The 23,863-nt window shown below is 40.6% G+C and overlaps 2 protein-coding genes across 4 annotated transcripts in view; one reads left to right on the top strand and one right to left on the bottom strand.

Moving 5' to 3' along the window:
• SLF1 (SMC5-SMC6 complex localization factor 1) overlaps positions 1–23,863 on the bottom strand; it is a 79,890-nt gene that overhangs the window by 3,776 nt on the left and 52,251 nt on the right. For 2 of the 3 annotated variants that reach the window (XM_050943869.1, XM_050943871.1), the window contains 6 exons: positions 21,149–21,296; positions 9,193–9,338; positions 7,630–7,799; positions 6,920–7,053; positions 4,280–4,372; positions 3,681–3,863 (listed from right to left, as the gene is read on the bottom strand). In XM_050943869.1, coding sequence (XP_050799826.1) covers positions 3,681–3,863; positions 4,280–4,372; positions 6,920–7,053; positions 7,630–7,799; positions 9,193–9,338; positions 21,149–21,296 — 874 coding nt within the window. The remainder of the gene's footprint in view (positions 1–3,680; positions 3,864–4,279; positions 4,373–6,919; positions 7,054–7,629; positions 7,800–9,192; positions 9,339–21,148; positions 21,297–23,863) is intronic. The other variant, XM_050943870.1, reaches the window with a different exon arrangement.
• MCTP1 (multiple C2 and transmembrane domain containing 1) overlaps positions 1–23,863 on the top strand; it is a 543,194-nt gene that overhangs the window by 501,175 nt on the left and 18,156 nt on the right. The gene's annotated exons all lie outside the window — the stretch shown is intronic.

The following is a 23,863-nucleotide window of genomic DNA, read 5'->3' as shown; positions in this document are numbered from 1 at the left end:
TGGAGAGTTGTCTGGTGGCCTTCTTTTGGTAGTCAGACCTGTTCATGACGACAACGGCACCTCCTTTATCAGCCTCTTTGATGATAATGTCAGGGTGGTTTCTGAGGCTGTGGATGGCATTGCGTTCTGCACGACTTAGGTTGTGAGGCAAGCGATGTTGTTGTTCCACGATTTCTGCCTGTGCACACCGGCGGAAGCATTCAATGTATAGGTCCAGACTGTCATTTCGACCCTCAGGAGGAGTCCATGTGGAGTTCTTCTTCTTGTGCTGTTCTCAGAACTACAATACCCGCACGAGGAAATAAGGAAACAGATCAACAGAGCCAGACGTGTACCCAGAAGCCTCCTACTGCAAGACAAACCCAAGAAAGAAACCAACAGGACTCCACTGGCCATCACATACAGCCCCCAGCTAAAACCCCTCCAACGCATCATCAAGGATCTACAACCCATCCTGGACAATGATCCCACACTTTCACAGGCCTTGGGTGGCAGGCTAGTCCTTGCCCACAGACAACTTGCCAACCTGAAACATATTCTCACCAATAACTGCACACCGCACCATAATAACTCTAGCTCAGGAACCAATCCATGCAACAAACCTCGATGCCAACTCTGCCCACATATCTATACCAGCGACACCATCACAGGACCTAACCAGATCAGTCACACCATCACTGGTTCATTCACCTGCACATCCATCAATGTAATATACGCCATCATATGCCAGTAATGCCCCTCTGCTATGTACATTGGCCAAACTGGACAGTCTCTACAGAAAAGGATAAATGGACACAAATCAGACATTAGGAATGGCAATATACAAAAACCTGTAGGAGAGCACTTCAACCTCCCTGGCCACACTATAGCAGACCTTAAAGTGGCCATCCTGCAGCAAAAAAACTTCAGGACCAGACTTCAAAGAGAAACTGCTGAGCTTCAGTTCATCTGCAAATTTGACACCATCAGCTCAGGATTGAACAAACACTGTGAATGGCTTGCCAACTATAGAACCAGTTTCTCCTCTCTTGGTTTTCACACCTCAACTACTAGAACAGGGCCTCATCCTCCCTGACTGAACTGACCTCGTTATCTCTAGCTTGCTTGCTAGCATATATATACCTGCCCCTGGATATTTCCACCACATGCATCTGAAGAAGTGGGTATTCACCCACGAAAGCTCATGCTCCAAAACGTCTGTTAGTCTATAAGGTGCCACAGGATTCTTTGCTGCTTTTACAGATCCAGACTAACACGGCTACCCCTCTGATACCTGATCAGCGTCTGTGCCTCTCTCCTCCCAATCCTTAAATTGATACACTCTTTTCCCCGGCAAGCCAGACAATGTCTCCCTCCCCTTCCTCCACAGTGCTGATTTGAGATGCAGTGTGGTCAGTTTCATTAAGAATTTCTAGTGATCAGTTATTTGATGAACACTTGCAGAAGCTGGGCCCAAATGCAACATCTGTTTATCAGTATAGTCCAGATTTTACCTTATTATTGCTGGTCTAGCTAAAGCACAAGCTGGTCAAGTAACTTTTCCCCAGGTCATGCACCAAGTCAGCTGTTAAAATGAGAATCCACATCCCTCTCAGCTACTAAATACTAAGTTATAATACCTGTTTTTAGCAATCTCTGCAATACAGAGGTTAGGTATTGTACTAAAGTGTGTTCAATTAGCTTTAAATAGGCAACATGTTGGCTCTTCAGACTGTGTCGGAGTCTTCCTTTTAATAATCCCTAAGTTTATTACTAAAATAGTTTGTCAAACTTGTAACACTTTACAAATGTATTGATCAGGAGTAAGTTAAATGGCCATACCAGAAATATGTTAAAGCTCAATACATGGTGTTTGGGTTGCTATAAAATGGCATAGGCTAATAGATGTTATGTTAAAGAAACTATCTTTTGAAAAGGTAAATTGCAGTTTAAACTTCAATAGAAGATTATTGTACCATGTGCATACCACTAAATCTAGCCACAATAGCTAGAGTATTTTAATTTAGTTAATGCTGCTTTAACTATAAAATTGTTTTAATCTCAAACTGATTATGTAAAGTAGCTACAATAACTTTTGCAAAGTGAAGCCTTTTTGGAGAAAAAGAGAGAATACCTTGTAAAAACCTGAATACTAGAGAGAAAAAGAGAAAATGAAAGTTAATGCAGAAATGCTCCAAATTACAGCTACCAAGCCTTAGTGAATCTAAGATGAATGTGTAATGCAGTTCCCACCACCATGGTGTCAAACTGGCTGACAGGCCAAAAACAGAATCTGACAAAGGCAAAGATAAGGCTTCATGCAGTCTGTACAGTTGCCAGAAGACCTTGATGAATGCAAGTGCAAGTAGATCTCTCCGAGGACAAGAGGATCATCCACTGCCTATTCTTCATAAATGCTCAGGAAAAATGCACATCTGTCAGTGCAATGCCATTTTCTATTGAAGAGTTGGGCTTACTATAATATTGCCTCTTGCATCACTTAGACCAATTGAAGGGAGGCCAGGTACTGGCTTGGCATGTCAGATACATGGGTCAGTAGATAAATAAGACACCTGAGAGACTCAGCATTGAAGCTCAAACATACCAACTGCAGAGGAATGTATTGATTATGAAATGATGTCTGCCCAACAGACACAGAAGTAGCCTTTAGGGGGCAGGAGAAGACTGTAAATACAGAAATCTTATAATGCCAGAAACCAAACATAATTGTGTCTCTAGCTGAATTAAGTTATAAGTCATCTAAATACAGTGCATTCTTTTGCCTTATGTGGTTATGTGCAGAATGATTACTATCACAAAGATTTCGACATGGGATATAATGCATAGAGATTAGATTGACACGAAGTAGGTGTGAACAGTACAAGCAACATACATTTTTGTTTTAGTAGATGAGGCATCAATTGTCTTTTTTAAAAGTCAACTTTTTGCATTAGCTGTGTTCATGAACATGGTAAATTAATTCAGCTGGTATAGCATTTATCAAGACATGATCTAAGAATCCTGTCACTAAAGAAAAAAAATATTAAAAGCATGCATTGTAAATTGTATTGGGAGCAATGTATATGTGTAAAACTATGGTCTCCCTCCTACTGGTACCCACCTCCACTCCTGCAAACAGCAGTTCTGACAACTACAAAATGTCCTTTCTTCAGTTAGTTTGTCAGCAAACTGTAGTCTTCAAAGATCATCACTGTCATAAATACTGAGCAAGTTTTCATTTAAATGTATAAACATGACCTGGAAAACTAGACTAATAAATCTCTATAGAAATCATTGCAATGTAGATAAAAACAAATTTAAAAAATTCTGTAGATTTGCTTGGTAACTGGGTAATCTTTATGTTCACTCACTAAAATCTTTCAGAATATAACTCATCGTGGGAGTAGAAAACATTTTAAACAAAAACAAAGAAAAAAATCAAACTCCCCAAACCCTGAAAAAAATTTACAAGTCAAGGATATATTATGTTAATTTCACATTTTTATGAGAATCTGAATAAGTGAAAAAATCATAAGATTTTCTCTATAGTGATCAAAACAGCTTTTAAAGTTTATTTTAAACATTTATTTTAAAATGGTATTGTATTTTAACCATCAGCAAAGAAGGATGCTATGAACTTCATATGGACTCATTTAACACTGGACAATTTCTTAAAACCAATTTAGCATAAATGCACTCACCCCCACGCTGAAGTAGCAGTTTGCCAATTTCTACATGTCCATTTGACAGTGCATCATGCAAAGGAGTCACCCCGTCCACTTGACTGAGCAGGTCTACCTCTGGACAACGTTGCAAAATTTCACGGACACACACTGTGTTACCATGGTTACAGGCTTCATGCAATGGCGTCCAGCCAGCATAGTCTGAATTATAAATCAAGGGAAGTTTTAAAAGAGCAAAAGTAGTAGTTAACTGTTCATAATATTATAATTCTGATTAATTAAACAGCACTACTTTCATTCTGCTAAATAGCACCACACCTACCTTTTAACATTTGAAGTTTAATCCCATTTTACCATTTTAAAATAATAAAAAATTCATTCAAAAACACATGAAAAATTTTTAAGACTTCACATATTACTTAATAGAAAACATGCTTGGACTTTAGTTACAAGCTAGCTGTTCATAAAACCTGTGCTTTAAGTCATGACTCCGTATAATTAAAACAATTAAGATTTTCTTCAATATTTCTAAAAAGTGAACTTTGTATTTCAAAATGAAAATACTAAAATTATTTGGTTTAATATGTTGGTTCAGTACAGAAAATCAACAAGCTTACCTTTAACATTAATGTCTGTTCCAGGGAAAGGGAGAAGCTGAATCAATCTCTCCACTTTGTTTCTTATGCAAGCTATATGCAGGGCTGTCTCTCCTACCATAAAACATTAATAGATTATACTAGACTAGGCAAGATAGCAACTAAAGAAAATAATCAACTAGGAACTAGGAGATCTGGCTGCACGCCAGAAAATTCAATAATGAGTACGATTTTCCTTTGTCCTGTTTAAACATCTTAAAAAAACAAAAAACAAAAAAACCCAAAACACAGAGCTTCTGTTCCATCACAGATCCAGCAATGAAATTGTACTGCAAAAGGTTTGACACTGGAATTATTGCCCCCCAATTCAAGGTTTAAAGCTGCAATCACACTATAAAAGCACTGAATGATCACAGATCAGCAAAAATACTGGGTTTTCAAGTAATAAAAGTTTAGCGTGCAGTTGCCCTCCCTTAAATTTATTCATGAACCCATGTTAAATGTATGGTTCTTTTTAACACAGCATTTATAGCTTAATTCAAATGAATGTTTCTGGCTAAGCACGAGTGCCTCTCTACACATTCAAGTATAATTCAGAATTTCAAATCTGTTAACAGATGGTTTGCTGTTTCTCAATAGGCTGTCTGACTTGGCTACCATAGCAGAGAGAGAGAGAGAGAGAGAGAGAGAGAGAGAGAGAGAGAGAGAGAGAGAGAGAGAGAGAGAGAGAGAGAGAGAGAGAGAGAGAGAGAGAGAGAGAGAGAGAGAGAGAGAGAGAGAGAGAGAGAGAGGAGAGAGAGAGAGAGAGAGAGAGAGAGAGAGAGAGAGAGGAGAGAGAGAGAGAAGAGAGAGAGAGAGAGAGAGAGAGAGAGGAGAGAGAGAGAGAGAGAGAGAGAGAGAGAGAGAGAGAGAGAGAGAGAGAGAGAGAGAGAGAGAGAGAGAGAGAGAGAGAGAGAGAGAGAGGAGAGAGAGAGAGAGAGAGAGAGAGAGAGAGAGAGAGAGAGAGAGAGAGAGAGAGAGAGAGAGAGAGAGAGAGAGAGAGAGAGGAGAGAGAGAGAGAGAGAGAGAGAGAGAGAGAGAGAGAGAGAGAGAGAGAGAGAGAGAGAGAGAGAGAGAGAGAGAGAGAGAGAGAGAGAGAGAGAGAGAGAGAGAGAGAGAGAGAGAGAGAGAGAGAGAGAGAGAGAGAGAGAGAGAGAGAGAGAGAGAGAGAGAGAGAGAGAGAGAGAGAGAATTATGAAGGAGTTGTTAAAAAAAAAAAAAACAAAGGAAAAAAATCGTCCACAAAGGCAAGGTACCATTTAAAGCTGAAAAGCAAGAGACTGAACTGCTGTGTATAAGTAACAGACACAGTTAATGAATACATGGTAAGAACTTCAGGCTTACTGTATGTATAAATTTGTTTTCAATAAGTGATTATGTCTGAACAAAAGCAAGAGCAAAATCTTGATGCAAGTTGACTGAAGATGCAACAGCAAACAGGTTAGAAATGAAATATATATCAGACTAATTTTCTCCATCTATACAATAGTTCCCAGACAGTGTCTTTTTATTATATTTATTGCACACATTAAAGTACAACTGTCAGTTCCCTACTAGTTCTTTTCAGTATAATTTTTATTTTTTATTGAGCTGCTACTTGAGATTTTGGTAGAGAGATGGGTGGGATGAAGAGTTGACCGTTTTCTGCCCTATTCCTCTAGTTCATTTTGCCTTTATAAAGGCAGCATACAATCATTCACATTAATTTTACTTACAGGAGCAGTAAAGGGAAAGGGCACCAATTTTTAAAATGCACCGTCTGGCTCTGTTACTGATGAAATTATTTAAAAAAAAAATCCCAGAATGGGATGAATGTTTTGTCCCTCATTGTTTGTGACATACTCTACTGAATATAAAACCTTGGATGATGAGGGCTTTTTTCCCTCCTCCCAATTTTACTTCAGTTCTCCCTTGAGTGTCTACATGATAAATATGTTTGTATTAGAAACACTATAGGTAAGGTTCAGATTAAAAAAAACAACCACCACCAAAAAAACAGTTCCAGCAAGTGATTCTGGCCAGGTACAGACTTTTGTAAAGTGCATTTTATTAAATTTGTATAATAAGTGAGGCCTGAGTGAATTACTGCAGTGCTATTTCATTCTAAGGTAGTTGAGTTTCAGCATAGTTAAGACTAAAAGCCAAAGGCATTTCATAGTCTGGGCTCAATGCCTGGAAGAAAACAGTCCATATGCTTAACACAGCTATGCAACGTAGCATACTTCTCAGTCTTTGTTCACAAAATGTCTAGGACTGAAAGAGATGAAGACTGAATTATACTTTCAGATCAGAAGACGCTGCTCCTACCAAGTACAAGTTGAGGTGGATTAGCAAAGGAAGATGAGCAAGACTGGAAATGAGCTCACACAAGCTATACACGCTAATATTTGTGGGAGGGAGGGAGGACGGAGGGGAATAAAGAAAGAAGCTTTATTTCACCATGTACAAAATGATTTCTCTCTCAAATAAATGTTGAAAACAACAAATATGATACACAAAGATGTATTTCTTGAGTTTGGGACATCACTTTAGCTCAGCATTCATCAGGGCAAGTGTATTAAACCTGAAAGTACTGACTATAACCATATGAAATTTTTATCATAAATTAGATATACAGAATACCTTTAATATTAGTCTTGTAAAAGTGCATCTCTTCATCCAAAGGGTGACGATTCTCTTTGGTGTTTGACATCTCAACTTCTGCTTTTGTCCTTAACTTTTTTGATAACGGAGGGAATTTACTGAAGGTCAGTTCGCTAAACGGAAATCAAGCAATGATAAGTATATTTTTATTAAACTAATCTTTTGGGAAAATTATTAAATGTATGTACATATTATATATTCCATACATACAATGTGTGTTTCGGAATTAGAGAGTCTGAAATTTAATCTTAATTAAAAACAACGAGGAGTCTGGTGGCACATTAAAGAATAACAGATTTATTTGGGCATAAGCTTTCGTGGATACAGGGTAACATGGCTACCCCTCTGATACTTAATCTTAATTGTATTTTAAAAACATTTGGCAAAGTACATACTTGTTAAAAGCAGTAATTATATGCCGAACAGACTTAAAAAAATAATTCTGTGAATATTTACATTTTCCCATTATTAATGTAAAATGCTTCCCTATTGAACATGCATCAATATACATATAAACCAAGAGAGGAAAAAACCTACCCAGAAGTGTTACAAGTTTAAAATGGAGCTTTCTGCCAGTCACAGTAATTTGCAGACAACAACACAGGTCACATAAAGTTCAAGAAATGTGTCAGGTCAGAAGCTGTCCCCCAAAGCAGAATAAAACTGGTGATGTTATAGGTATTACTTACGGTAGATCAGGCAGCCGTTTGGTTTGGTTCTGCTTATCACCATTTAGCATCAGTAATGCCCTTTGAGACTCAGGGCAAGGCCACTGCCCTATTTTCTTTTTCTTCACTTTCTGCACTTTCCCAGTCTCATGCATACCTACTTCTCCTAAAGCAGGCAAACAGGAATAAATCTGTTGCAAAAATAATATGTTTGTTACAATTTTTATGACTGTGTTTAGGAAAAAAGAAGTACTGCTTAACTGGTAATTAGAAATTACAGTTCATTTTCCCTCCATCTTTTCCTGCATTTACTCTACTTAAGGCAGTCTCCTACCACAATCACATTACTACACCCACTACTTTAAAAAAGTTTAAGAATGTTCATACGGTTAAGGTGGGACTACTTAGGTAGCAAGATACTACTCAACGGGAGTTCAGGTGGCAAAATTAGGCCAGAAATTAATACCACTCTGGGGAGAATGGGAATCTCCATGAGGCCAAGAAAAATTTGCAAAAGGAATGAGAATTTGTCTTATGCACTGAAAAAAGGTTTCCATTTACTCTACTGTGCAATTGTCATATGAAGACTTAATAACGCTGATTATGTTATATAAACATTAGAGTTTTCTATTGTGTATGTGTTGATTGCACGTTAAAGCTAGCTCGTACGTTCATTTCTTGGCTTGTTTTGTCAGCTTACATATGTCTTTCCCCAGTGCTCTGCTTAAAGACTATTTATGGTGAACAATGCATTAAAAAGTTCCAACCTATCTTGAATTCTTCTATATCCATATGTAAACTGAAGGCAACTGTTCTGTATAGAAGATGTGCGAAGCTGTCTGACTTTGAATCCATCCTCAAGAATTTAGGGGTTTAGGTTGATTTTCCACTTCAATAGAGCTCCACTCTGTACTGCACCCTCCTCTCACTGTCCTGCCCTTGCCCTGACTACAACATATCCTTTGAAGACATTCTTGACATTCCCTACCCAATCACCAGAAATTGTGATGTGAAGGTAGGAACTTTGACAGAAGCAGAAGATGGAACATTAACAGAAAAAAATTTAGCTGGAACACTGCTGCCCTGAAGCATGAAACAAAGTTGTGTTTGGGAAGAATATAGTGGATAACCTTAAAAAAAAAGAAAAAAAATTGCCTTTTTTCAGTATTGACTTTATCAGACAAAGTTGGGCATATTCCTATACCTGGAATTTAATATTGCAATGAAAAAATATTATTCGTAATGTTTTTCACTTCATTTGATGGTGTAGGCTGCCACATTAATAAGACAGTTGTCACTAAGAATTGCTTGGTAAGCAAAAAAATCATATCCATATTTGAACTATGATCTCAGATCTGTGGCAAGATAAACCCAATCCTAATATTATTTTTCATTTAAATGCTTTAAATTCTCCAAGGATGGAATGCCACACAGGCAATGCATATCTCCTGTAACTGTAGTGTAGGACAAGGAGAAGGCAAATAAGTAAGAATTATTTGTTTCCAGAATTCCATCTCATTAGTCTGTTAGTCAGATTACATTCCAAAATGTAGTTCAGTATCAAGCAGTACAAATGCTACTTACTATTTTGTGAAGAGAAAGAGGTCCGGCAGAAATAGTAATGTTCCTCCGTAAACATAAATTTTTAAAGACTGCCTCTGCAACAAACATTTGAAGCCAGAGAGATGGTATGGAACAAATGAACATTTTTAATTCCTGTGTTGAAAAGTCTAGGGTGGGGAAAAATTAAACAAAAAACAAAAAAAAAAACAAATAAAAGACAGATACAATACACGAGCCCTATCAATGAAGGTGAAATCATAGTTCATGCCCCTGATGGATTTCTTTCCTACTACTGCTAATCCATAAATTAAATTACACCTCTACCCTGTTATAACGCCACCCAATGTAACACAAATTCAGATATAACACAGTAAAGCAGTGCTCCGGAGGGGCAGGGCTGCACGCTCTGGCAGATCAAATCAAGTTCAGTATAACACGGTTTCACCTATAACGCGGTAAGATTTTTTGGCTTCTGAGGACAGCGTTATATCAAGGTATAGGAGTATTAAAACTGACAATTTACAAAAAAGCATATAATCCAGTAGCGAACAAGCATAGTTTTTGTGACACTGCTCATCAGGTTTTAAAAAGTGAATCTGCTTAAAATATTAAATCAGTCTTTTATTTAAAAATTATTATCTCTGATACAATCTGCATAACAGTTATGCTAAGATTTTTGAAAAGGAAAGTATTTATTCAAGGAAGTTACACGAGTGATAATCTTCAAAATTTCAGATGGGACAATATAAATACCATCCACATTTAAAAAAAAAAGTATGAAACATTAGCTCAAAAGGCATGTAACAAAAGCAACACGGTGCAGTAGCAAATCCTGGATGAATGTTATACTGTCATGATGCTGACACATATGTTAATATGATTCAATATCAGAAATGTCCAATGATTGTAACAAAGGTGGAGAGGGGAGCTAACTCCCCCCCCCCCAGACTTGCTCAACATTGTTTATAACCAAATCTTTTATCACCTGTTTTGAAAAATTTCATATTCCATATGAGGGCATTTAGAACACTTTCCCTCCTCCCCCAAATTAATAAAGTATATGCTGCATTTGTATATAATGTGTATTTGGTTAAAGTAACAAGGTTTTTTTATTAAGTTGAGGGTATGTCTACATGGTGATAAAAAACCAAAAACTTAGCACTGACTCTCAGAGCCCAGGTCAGCTGACTCGGATTCATGAGGCTTGGGTTGCAGGGCTATAAAATTGCCGTGTAGACATTCACACTTGGGCTGGAGCCTGGGCTCTGAGACCCTCTGCCTTCGTGGGGTCTGAGATCCTGAGCTCAGGATCCCAAGCCCAAATGTCTACGCTAAAATTTTATAACCCTGCAGCCTAAGCGTCATGAGCCCAAGTCTGCCGACCCAGACCAGCTGCGACTGGTCTTTTATTGCAGTGTAAATGTACCCTCAGTTTTTGTGTAAGGGATCTTCATTAGAGGAGGGCAAGTGGATTTAGAACAGAAATGCTTTTCCTGGATTACTTCCTTTCTGGAAATTGCCTTTTCCCAATTATGAGATGTTTGGGAAGCCTGCAGGCAGCTCAGACCTTTCTGTGAAGCTCCAGGATTTTGCCTTACTCCTGCAGTGTCTCTAGAGGAGTACATCCAAAGCTGTTCATCCAAAGTGAAAACACTATGGGCTGGATTCTCTACTGAGATCCAGCTTCGCATCCAGCAGGAGGAGGAAAGGGGCAGAACCCATCTCCAAGGGCTCTGAGCCTTGTTATTACCACCTCCCACTCCCCTGGTGTGGGGAAGGTGTGGAGGGTGGAAAGGGGACATTGTGGAGCAGAGCTTCACTATGCCTATCCTTCACTGGTTTAGGATCCTTAGTGGACCCTATGCCAATTGTGGAAATTACAAGCTTCCTGGCAGCAACATTAATTTTACTGGGGCCAGGGCTACCCCTGAGAATCAAAGTGCAGTAATTGGCTCCCCAGCAGCCCCTTTCTCTTCTGCATTAAGCAGAGGTCTGGTGCAGAAAATAATCTACCCTAAATCCTTATTATTAGATTAAAAACATTCTTCTTAAAAGTAATGCCTTATTCTACTAGGCCACAGGAAGGACATTGTGTAAGAGCAGAGAGTATAGAGTGGACTTGGGGAGATCACTTCCAGACAGGAAGTGGTCAGATAACAAGCATTCCATTCTAGACTCTGACCTCTACCTTGTAAATTTGGGATTCAGTGAACAGTAAAGAAAAACAAATTGCTAGGGAGGAAGAGAGAGAGAGAGGTACGCAGCACACTAAGACTTACCTCTTTCCCCAAAAGGTACTATAACATTATTTAGAGACCACTAGCTAGAGTACCTTTCCTCCAAGGAAGCTTCTGAGAAGGAATGAAGGTTACGCCTGTGGTGCTTTATAAAAAGTGTTGCTAGATAACCAGCTGATAACTTTACAGATCTTTTTCTGTAAAGGCTGACTCTCTCTGTTCCTAGTATGACACTAGTATGACAGGGTCTTTTTGGCTCTGGAATCAATTTATCGGTGGTTGAATATACTTCAGTGGTACAGCACTGAAACCCCCAACTGTAAAAGTACACCTAGACCCAGGCATTTAGTGTAAAAGTAAACAGAGGTTTTCATGAATTGCTCAGCTCTACTAAGCTGGATTTGAAACTTCTCTTCTCACACCTATCACATGCCATGCATTTTCATTCAGGTATTGAGGCTTTGTGCAAAATAATTGAAGAATAATTTCTTGTTGAGTATGGAACCTGTACGGTTAACTTTCATTATGAAGGACTACCTTGTCCCTTACGGAAAAAGTCTTCTCTTTTAAATAGAGATCTCAAAGACCAGGGGTAGGCAACCTATGGCACAGGTGCTGAAGGTGGCACGTGAGCTGATTTTCAGTGGCACTCACAGTGCCTGGGTCCTGGCCACCGGTCTAGGGGGCTCTGCATTTTATTTAATTTTAAATGAAGCTTCTTAAACATTTTAAAAACCTTATTTACTTTACATACAACATTAGTTTAGTTATATATTATAGACTTATAGAAAGGGACCTTCTAAGAACGTTAAAATGTATTACTGGCACACGAAACCTTAAATTAGAGTGAGTGAATGAATGAAGACTCGGCACAGCATTTCTGAAAGGTTGCCGACCTCTGTCATAGACTCTTCTTGCTGATGTAACTGCAGCCAGGAAGCAGGTCTTTACTGAAAGGAACTAGATGCCTTCAGCTTGAAAAGATGGATCATTAGGTTCTGTGAATCTGTGAGCAGGTTCTGTGAATCTGTGAGCAGATTCTAGGCAGAAAAGATTGTTCTAACTGTTCATTTTATAATTAGCTGCCTCAAGATAACCTGCTGGTACTGAGGTATTTACTAGAGATTGCAACCAGTCTGAGTTTAGGTTTCTGTTTAAAATTCACTGAAAGAATGGAGATGCAATGGTGAGAGCACGGAGGCCTATATCTAGGATATCATGTAAGAAATTCAGAGGAAGTGGTGTGGCTGATTTCCTAACGCTAACCCTCCTATCTTGTACTAGCAGGGGATTTTGTCAAAACACTTACTGAGGCAGATAGATAAGAAGGCCTGCACAAGGCTAGGAGAATCTCTACTATACTGTAGGAATATCCCATTCTGTTTAGAACTTGTCACTCAATAACTGATACACCCAACTCAGTATAAACTGGGTAAAGGAGACAGCTTCAGGACAGCAGATGCTTCCTGCTGGAAAGATCAAGAGAACTGTGCAACTGCTTGTCTAAACACCATGGACTTCTTGGCTAAGTTGTGGTGACAGCTAAAAATAGGTATAGAAGTCCCTAGACTCATTAGCCAGACTATCATTACTATCAGCACCCCGTGGACATTCTGGGGAGTGGAGAACTGTTTGAAGGGTGCTATTTTAGAACAATAATGATAGTTTCAATAGGTGAAAAGCCCAATGACATAGTCTGACTGAAATATGTGAAAAAGCCTCTGCCAGGTGCACTAATGTCAGAAGGTCTTCTGGAGACATGATAACAATAGTGAAAGCTACAGGCTTTATATCAACTGTTTAGCCTCTTGAGGTATAAGACTGTCTGATCTTGTCCCGATTTTGTCTTACTATGAAGGATATAGACTAGAGCCTGGAGGAGGATTATTTGTCTTGTGGGGCAGGCTCAGGCTCTCAGAAGTGAGATATTTCTATCAGGATAGACTGACATTTCTTGTCAATCCTCAGGGCTGGACAGGGCCTTCAGAAGGGATGCAAAGGAGGAAACTTATTTAATTTACATTACAGTAACTGTGGTAGGGTTTTTTTTTGAGATGTGTTGCGTGCACGCACACACACACAGACACACACAAATGTCAGTATACATGTCCTGTTCACTTGAATCTGGATTCTTTTGGCCAGCAATGTCCGTTGGGAGCTGCATTGTGTCCCAAGTGACCTCAGGCCTTCAACTGAACGCATAAAGGGAAGGGCCACCTCTTACTTCTTTTGCCAATATAGAACACAGGTGTTATCAGAATCCATAGTGGCAGGGAAGGGGCTAAATTTTTGAGTATTTGTCCTTATATATTCCACAGTCGGCGACTCGGAGCAGTGACCTAGATCACAGGAGGTGGGTGCTAAGAGGCTATCTAAATAGTGTTTGCAGGAAAGCTCCATCAAAATGAGCATCAGAGCATGAGTCCTCCATTTTAGAGTAATGCTCGATGCATGTACGTACTGTGTCCCAAGTAGCTGCCCAACAAATCTCTAGAATGAGAATATTTCTCAAAGAAACAGCAGAGTGAGTGTTTACCTTCATAGGTATGATTGCCAATTCATATGATCGCTTAATACAGCTGGGGAGCCAGTTAGAAAGCCTGCGTTGAAATGCTCTATGCTTTAACAGTGTCTCCATAAACTAAGAATAATCTAGGGGATACCTATTTATGTAAAAGAAGAGTGACCTGAAAACAGAGTGTGGATCTTAGCCTTGTCTTTATTTGAATGTAGGTTGGAGGGGAGGGGGAATATAGATAAGTGAATGACCTGAGTGAAGTGAAAGTCAGAGACCACTGCTGACAAAAAGTCTCAGTGACACTGTCTTCATGAACAATTGTATATGGGGTCCCCTTTTCTTCTGGCTGATGTTACTGCTACTGGAAAGACTGTTGTAATGGAAAGAAAGAACATGTAGTTAATTGTTTGAAAGATGGGTCCAATAAACTTGTAAGAACTGCATTTAGAGCCCAGGGAGGGAGAGGTTCTCTAACTAAGAGATATAGTTAGGAATCTGTCCATTTTAGTGTGTGAAAATACAGAATAACCCTGAATTGGAGGGTGCAAAGCTGAGATGGCTATTAGGTGAAACCTCAAGAAAATCAATGACAGTCCAGAGTTCTTTAAATACAGGAGATAGTCAAATATGTCTGGAATCTGTGTCCAGGACAGGGATAAGTGGAGCTGATGTGCCCAGACCATGAATCTCTTCAATTTAGTGGCATAAAGTATGCCTGACAGAGTCTTGTCTACTGTGTATTGGTATGTTTTGTATTTCAGATTAATAGGCTCTTTCCACTATTAGCCTGCCAGCATCTATACTTTGAGATGCAGGGACCATGGATTCAGATGAACCATTTGACCATGCTTCTGTGATTTCGCTTCTGGCTGGGGAAGTAACTGTATTGGAGAATAGATTCTTTAGCTCTGAGTACCAGAACTGTCTCAGTCATGCTAGAGCTATGAGGATAATTCTAGCAGAGTCCTGCCTGAGCTTCCAGAGAACTCTCAGGATTAATGGAATTGGAGAATCAGCTTACATCAGGTCTAAGGATCATGTGACTACAAATGTATTGGACAGGCATCTGTAACTCTGCCCCCTCTGGAGCAGAACTTTTGACACCTCCCATTTTCTCTAGTGGCAAATAGGTCTATGGTTGGATGACCCCACTTGGCTCTTGCAGATACAAAAAATTCACAGATGCACAGCCTGCTGACACAGAGAGGTGCATCTTACTCTCCCACCTCTGCCCCACTGCTTGTTTATGTAAAACATATTTGTAGTATTGTCAGTCAGCATTCTGATGGTCAGTCCTTCAAGAAGCAGGAAGAAAGCTGTGTACACCCAGCATGTGGTTCTTAGCTCCAAGACATTTTCGATGTGAAGTATTTTTTCCTGAAGAGTACACATACCTTTTATTGGAAGGTCATCCAAATGGGTTCCCCATCATCGTTTGGAGGCATATGTAATGAAAGTCTTTGATTGTAATGGAGTGGAGACTGGCATTCCCTCACAGACTTTTAGTGAGGCAGAAATTCTGGTGAAACATGTACTAATATATCCAGGTGAGGTCTGACTAGCATATATACAGACTTCCACAGCCCTTACATGCCATGAAGATAGATTCTGGTCTCCCATGTTTAAAAAAGATGAAGTCACGCTGCAATAGGTGCAGAGAAGGGCTACTAGGTTAATTAGAAAATCTACTTTACAAGAGAAGACTTAAAGAGCTTGACCATTTTTAGCCTATCAAATCAAATACTCAGGGGAGATATGATTGCTGTCTATAAATACATCAGAGGGATAAACACCAGGGAGGGAGAGGAGTTCATTTAAATTTAGGGTCAATGTTGGCATAAGAACAAATGGGCATAAACTGGTCATCAGTAAGGGTAGGCTTGAAATCAAAGGTTTCTAACCATCAGAGAAGTGAAGTTCTGGGAATAGACTTTCAAGGAGAGTAGTGGGGGCAAAAAACCTCACTTGTTTCAAGATTGAGCTTGTTTATGATGAGATTGCATACCATGCCATATTGCCCTTCAGCAACTGTTACTAGCAAAAGTCTCCAACAGTCACAGATATGATACTAGATGGGGAGGGCTCTGAGTTACTACTAAGAATTCTTTCCAAGATATCTGACTGGTGGATCTCGCCCATATGTCCAGGCTCTAACTGACCACCATATTTGGGGTGAGGAAGGAATTTCCTCCTAGGTCAGACTGGCAGAGATGCTGGTGGATTTTAGCCTTCCTGCATGGGGCATGGTGGTTGCCGGTTTGAACTACAGTAAAATGGAGGATTCTTTCTAACTCCAAATCTTTAAATCGAGATTTGAGGACTTCAGTAACTCAGCCTGTCGTTATGGGCCTATTACAGGAGTAGGTGGACGAGGTTATGCGGTTTGCAATGTGTAGGAGGTCAGACTAGATGATCACGAGAGTCCCTTTTAACCTTAAAGTCTATGAAAGTGTTTAATTGTCTCAGATCCAGAATAAGTGCCAGACACTTTTCTTTCTGGGAATAAAAAAAATGAGTAAAACCACTTTCTTGAGGAACTTCTTCTACTGCTCCAAAGTTTAGCAGTGACCGCACATCCTGATGTAACATGCTGTTGTTAGAGGAATCCTTGAAAAGAGATCAGGATGGGTTGGGTGGAGGGTCTGGAAAAAATATGAAAAAGATCAAGCCTCCACCACAGCAGAGGCAAAGTTATTTCACTGCGTACAGGAGTATAGATCCCTAAGGATCACGTTGTGGCATGTGAATCCTTCAGAAAGCATAAGGCCTCATCTGCTTTAGCACTGAAGAGTTCATATTCCTCAGGTGGGAGACGCTGAAGTCTTATTTGAAGTTCTTTAGAGATTCTGGAAGAGTGGAGCCACAAGGATTTCCTCACAGCAACTGAAGTCACCAGAGATCTAGAGGCTGTATCCACAGCATCAAGGGCTGCTTGGAGGAATGTGCATGCTGCTCTTCAGCAATAAGAGAGTAAATTCTTCTCTGTTGTCCTGAAATGGGAATTTAACCATAGACTCCCAATTCACATAATCATAATTTGCCAATAGGGCTTGGCAGTTGGCAATTCTCATTTAGAGGACTGTTGTGAAATAATTTTTTGTCCAAATTAATTTTTTGGGTTCCTTCTCTTTTAGTGTCACTTTTAATGGGCTTTGTCTCAACCTCTCATTAGCCACAGTGACACCTAATGACCCCACTATGGCATATATATAAAATTGCTAGAAAACCTAGGAAGGAACTTGGTGGTAGTCTCCTCTCTTCAAAGTTGGTGACACAGAGGGAGGCATCTGCCAGAGCAATTTGGACAGCTCTAAAAGTCCGTTATGATGAGTATTGCAAGACTTCCAGAAACCAAAAAGTGTGGATCATGTTCCAGAGCTTGAGTGTTTTTTTTCCTGGACTATGTCCACGGGAATCTCCAGTGTGGCAATCATTATATATAACATGTCCTGGAATATCTTCTTGTCATGTCTTTCAGATGTCTTTAAAACTACAGCTTTATCTGGGGATGATAAGGATATGCAAGCTGGGGCAGGATGGTTCTCTGCTTGAAATTCTTCATCAGAGCCATGATAAAATGGTTACTAACCTTCCTTAACTGGGGGGATGGTTGGAATAGACATGAGCAACAGATCTCAAAAATCAACAGTTACGGAAGGTTAGTGACCCTTTTTCTTCTTTGAGTGCTTGCTCATGTCCATTCTAATGTAGGTGACTTCCAAGCAGACGTAGGGGAAAGGTCTGGTGTTCATTGACAAGCAGACTGTAGCACTGCTCAGCCAAACTCAGCCTCATCTCTAGCCTGCTGAGCGATGGCATAGTGAGACACAAAAGTGTGGACTGAAGACCATGTTGCCACTCTACAGGTGTCCTGCATAGGGACATAAACCACGAATGCAGCTGAAGATGGTTGTGCCCTTGTAGTGTGTGTGGTCAGAGCTGGAGCAGGGACCTTCGCCAGGCTGTAGCATGTGTGGATACAGGAATTGATCCATGATTAAATTCTCTTGGCTGAGACTGGGAGACCCTTCATCCAGTCTGTAACATCCACAGAAAGTTGAGTAGTTTTCCAAAATGATTTAGTCCTGTGTAGAAGGACAGCATGCATCTGACATCTAGTGAGTAAAGTCTCTACTCCTGTTTGTTGGCATGCGGTTTCGGATAGAAGACCAGAAGGAGTATGTCCTGGTTACTATGGAACTGTGAAACCATCTTTGGGAGGAAGGCTGGTTGAGAATACAGCTGGACCTTGTCCTTGAAGAATCCAAGTTATGGAGTAAGACCCCTAATCTAGGAGACCCTTCTGGTTGTAGTAGTGGCCACCAGAAGGCCACCTTCCAGGACAAGTTGAGCAGAGGACACTTTGCCAATGGCTCAAATGGAGAACCCATGAGTCTTGACAATACCACGTTGAGATCTCAGGGTGGGATTGATTGACATATCTGGGGGCATAGTCTGTCAAACCCTTGAAAAACTGACTGCAGATTGGTTTTCAAAGACAGACTGGACCTTCACCCACAGGTGACAACCAAAATTGCATACAGGTGGACTCTAATCAATGACGCAGATGGCCCTTGCGGCTTCAGGTGTAGCAAATAGTCCGGAATGAAGGGCACTGATGACCACATGAGTGAGAGACCTTTCTGCACTGACCAGACAGAGAATCTCTCTCACTTTTCCAAGTACATAGCTCTAGTGGATGACTTTCTGCTCCCTAAAAGAACTTCTTGAATCAGTCTGGAGCGCCGAGGGGTTCAGCCATGGAGCTTCCAGGTTGTAAGATGAAGGGAATCAAGGTTCAGGTGATGCAGGTGACCAGAGTCCTGGGATATCAGGTCTGGGTTGGTGTTTCCACTGGCAGGTTCAGGAGCGTAATGAGCCAGTGCTGTCATGGCCAGGCCAGAACTATCAAAATGACTCGCACTCTGCCTGTCTGATCCTCAGCAGACCTTGTGTATGAGACGAATGGGTGGAAATGAGTAGAACAGATGACCTGTCCAAGGCAAGAGGAAAGTGCCTGTCAGAGATCCTGGACTGTGGCCCAGGAAAGAGCAGAACTGGACACACTTCTTGTCAGGGCCAGCTCTAGCATTTTTGCTGCTCCAGGCACAAAAAAAAAAAAAGCAGCTGTGATCGGCGGCAATTCGGTGGCAGGTCCTTCGCTGGGAGAGGGAGCAACGGTCCCACCGCTGAATTGCCGCCGATCATGCTTCCCCTCCACAACTTCATTGGCTGCCCCAGGCACCTGCTTGCTATGCTGGTGCCTGGAGCCAGCCCTGCTTCTTGTTGTGCTTTGTTTCAAAGATCTATTTGGGGCATTCCCCACTTCTGAAAGATGACTTGTAGGATATCTGGGCAGATGGACCACTCAAAATGGTTGGAGAAGACCCTGCTGAAATGATCAGCTAGTTCATTCTGAGAACCTGGCAGATAGGAGGCATCGAGGTGAATCGAGTGGGCTATGAAAAATTCCCATAAGCACAGTGACTCCTGGCAAAGGTGAGAGGAGTGTACTCCATCCTGCCTGCTGATATAGAGCATGGTTGTTGTCTGTAAGGACTGACATGCACCGGCCCGCTATGTGGGGTTGGAATGCTTGGCAGACCAGGTAAACTGCCCTAAGCTCTGATGTTGATGTATAACAAAAACTCTTCTGGAGACCAAAGTTCCTGAGTCCTGAGGGACCCCAAGTGAGCTTCCCATCCCATTGCCAACATGTCTGTGACAAGGGACACTGATGGTTGGGGTCTTGAGAAAGGGACTCCTGCACACACTGCTAGCAGGACTAGCCACCATTCGAGGGAGGTAATCACCAATGTGGGAAACTGTAACTGAGTTTAGATTATGTCAACTTGGCAAATATACCAAGGCCAGCCATGCTTGGGGGGGACTGAGACAAAATCTCGCGTGCTGAATCACAGAGGTACAAGATACCAGCGTGGCACAGGAGCTGTAAGCAATTTCTCACCATGGTGACAGGGTGATTCCTGAGGCTTTTCATAAGCCTCTTTATTACTTGGAAGGGTGCTTCTGGGAAAGAAGCTCTGGCCTGTACTGAGTAGAGAATCACCCTGATGAATTCTATCCTCTGGACCAGGTAGAAGGTGGATTTCTGTGCATTTATGAGCAGACTTAAGTACTAGAAGGTTGACAGTATTAGTCTCACATCTGCCTCTACCTGAAGTCTGGACCAACCTCTGACCAGGAAGGGTACAATGACATGCACTTCATGAACACCTGAGGGGCTGCCGAGAGACTGAACGCGAGGACCCTAAATTGGTAGTGCATAGGGTTCATGACAAATCTGAGGAACCTTCTGTGTCCCTGAAAGATTGCAATGTGGAAATAAGCGTCCTTTAAAGTCGAGGGCAGCATACCAGTCCCTTCGGTCCAAGGAAGGAATAATGGAGGCCAAGAAGACCATGCAGAACTTCAGCTTCTTCATGAATTTGTTGAGGTTTCATAAGTCCAGAATTAGTCTGAAACTGCCATTGTCTTTTGGGATTAGGAAATAGAGGGAGTAGAACCCTGGGCCTTTAGCTCTGGTGATTTTCAAATTTGTTGAAAAAAGTCTTTGGTCAGTGAGGAAGGTACTGTTTGCCAAGTCTCAAGGGCTGAAGGAATAATCTGACCTAACAGATATGTCCCTAGTGGAATACCCGCAGATAGGGAGAGGGATGGCTCAGTGGTTTGAGCACTGGCTTGCTAAACCCAGGGTTGTGAGTTCAATCCTTGAGGGGGCCACTTAGGGATCTGGGGCAAAAATCAGTACTTAGTCCTGCTACTGAAGGCAGGGGGTTGGACTCAATGACCTTTCAAGGTCCCTTCCAGTTCTAGGAGATTGGTATATATCCTATTATTATATGGGGTATGATGAGACCCCAATAAACCTCCCAGGCTCTGAGCCTCTTCCTGGGCTGACAGCTTTTGCAGCAGAGCTCCCATTCTGCAACTCAAGAGGGATTTCAACAAGATTTGGAGCCTGATGAAAACAAAATCTGTCCAGCAGAAATCTGCCAGGAAAGCCTAATAAATTTTGGCCCTTGCATCAGTCAGTAGACACAAGAGTCAAACATTGCCCTTTTCATATTTTCAAATATCTATGTAATGAGATTGCACATGCATAATGAAAGGCAAAATAGTTTAACAGGAAACTTAAATAAGGATTTTAATATCTGAGACTAACATTTAAAAGAATATAAAATGTATCCCAGACACTCACCATCACATGAAATGGCAATGTAATTTGCCAGGTCATCTGCCACTTGATGCAACACGTTTCTGTCCATCATAAAGCCAGAAAGAATCCAATATTCTACTACAGTTCCAAGAATTCCAGTTAGCAGTATAGCTACTTCATCTTTGAAGGCCTAAAACAGAATATGCAGTATTTGTAGAATAGACTTATGAAACACGAAAAAAAAAACCAAAACAAAAAGAGAATGGGTTGGTAACAACAGCAACAACAATGATCCACTCCGCTGACAATTAACTTTCTCAAATACTCTGCTTTCTCCAGCTCTGATGCTAACTCTTGCAGGTAGATTAATATGATTAACACACCATTAATTACAAGTCAATTGAACACTCAGATGAAAGTGCTTTACAGTATTTAAAAACAAACATATGCAAAATGAGATCAATACTTAAAGTCACACACAAAAGAGGTGGTGTAAAGTCTGGGTTTAAACGCATGATTTCATTGACTTCAATTAAGCAGCTTATTTACTTTATAGAAGTCTTCCTCCCTTGTTGCCCATTAAAATTATTATTTTTCAAACATATCATCAAATGCACGTTTAAAGCTAAATTATGACTGACCAGACATGGGTTTGCTAGAGACAGGTGAAGATGTAAGGAGGTCCTTTGCTCCGCAGAACACAAGTGCAGGAGACAGGCAAACTCTGCCTAATAGCATTTTGGAATGGGGAACTTTCTTAATACTGCCAGTAATTCTGAGACAAAAGTCTGGTTGAGGATCAAATTAATATTAAAAACAATTCTCTTAGCAGAACTGGAAGGCACCAATGACTGGGAAAGAACGAGTTTCATAAATCAGATGGAGATTTATGAAAGAATTGGTCCCATAGTCCCAGAGAGGTATCTCTAAACCAACACACACACACTCTCCATATATCTAACACACAGGGACAGTCTCCACTTACAACACAATAAAATGAAGAAAAACTAATACTTAAGATGGAATGAGAAATTTTATTAAAAAAAAAAGAAGAAGGTAGAATTGAGGAAGTATTAGTTGGGCAGGGGAAGGGTAAAAAAAGGGTGGCACACTTTTTCCTCACCTGTTACACATTTTATTACATAGATAAAAAAAATATTTTAAACATTTCTAAGAGAGTCAGGAATAGAAAGCAGAAGACATTAACAGAATTTAAATTTGTTTTGTTATAATTCACTTTTAAGAGCCAGTGGTATGCAAACTTTTCCAGTCACACCCCTCTTACCATTAATAGAATCTGTCTGTATGCCACTCCCTCCCTGCCCACTGTGGGGGCTGGCCCAGGCCCTGCTGTGTGTCCCCTTCCCCATCAATGTTCCTCCTGAGGGGCCCAGGCCCTCAGAGGATGCACCCCATAGTTTGTGGACCACTGAGATAAGCAGAATTACTGCAGAAAGATTAAGTGATTTGCCCAAGGTCACATAAGTAGTCTAGGAATAGAGCCAGATATTTGGAGTCTTTCTCCTGTTCCTCAGCCACCTCTCCATTCTACTCGTTCCCTGATTTTTGTTTCTGGCAAAGGTTGCAGGTATCTTGAAGTGTAAGAGGGGATAACAGCTGCTTATAGAGCAAAATGCCTCACACCTGCCTAAATTGATAGGGCCAGCAATGAAAGGGGACAGCCCCAGCAGTGAGGGAGGGAGGGAGACTCTCGCTGATGAGGGCCACCAGGTAGCTTCTCCCACCTCCCCTTGGAGTCTCTAGTGCCCACTGGCCAGTTGGAGTGGGGGGAAGGGTGCTGATTGGCCAGCTCTCTCACCACTCCAGGGATTTAATCTAGAGCAGAGACCACATGGAGCCTCTTTTGGCACTGTTCCAGAAACCTGCTTACAGAGCATATGTTAATGGTGTTCTACAAAACAGATAGCAAAGAGCTGCAGCGCAATTTGGCAGATGCACAAATTGCAGCTACAACTCCTCCACAATTAAGTATCTCACCTCTGTCCACTGCCAAGGAAAGCCTACTGTATTCTCAGATTCTTGACAATGAAATTTACTGCTATGATGTCAGCTAGCAGGACTGGCATACGTTCAGTTGGCTGACGTGATAGAACAACATTTGCATAAACTAAGCACTTCTGTTTAGTTAATGATTTGAAGCGAATGCTTCAATGCTATATTAAAGAAAATGATATCCTAACCCACTATAGGTAATGCCTATGAAAATGCATGAAATTATTTTAAATGAAAATTGCCAAAAAATAGCAAGTGTGATACTGGATCCTAGTAGTGATATATAATTTAATTAAAAAGTATGTGTATAGAAAGTCTCAGTTAACTTCCCCATTAAATATAGTAATTTCTATCATGCGTGGTAACAATCACTGTGCAACTATATAGCTCCTATTTATTAAACATAATAGAAAACTTCAAACAAAAGTATTAAAATAATCTATACTGCTATTGTACAACTCTACTCTGCTTCCGAAATATTTTTAACCCTTGCATTTTTACATAGTCCTTTTGCAGTTTTGTGAACTATTTTGATGAGCAGTTTTAGCATATAATTGAAGGCAAGAATCTTACACGTGATGAAGAGACCTTTTATCAATAATGATTTTGGCATTTAAAAATAAACGATGGCTTTGTAAATCTGAGTGATTCTTAAATGTTGAAATGGCAAACTCCTTTGTGAAATGCATACTTGCAAATATTAGCTAAAAGCAAAGCTCCCAGTATTCCTAATATCATTGTTTT

This window comes from Gopherus flavomarginatus, chromosome 3, assembly GCF_025201925.1.
Source record: "Gopherus flavomarginatus isolate rGopFla2 chromosome 3, rGopFla2.mat.asm, whole genome shotgun sequence".
NCBI classification, from domain to species: Eukaryota; Metazoa; Chordata; order Testudines; family Testudinidae; genus Gopherus; species Gopherus flavomarginatus.
Note: the sequence above shows the minus strand (reverse complement) of the source record. Positions and strands in the feature narration are given on the sequence as shown.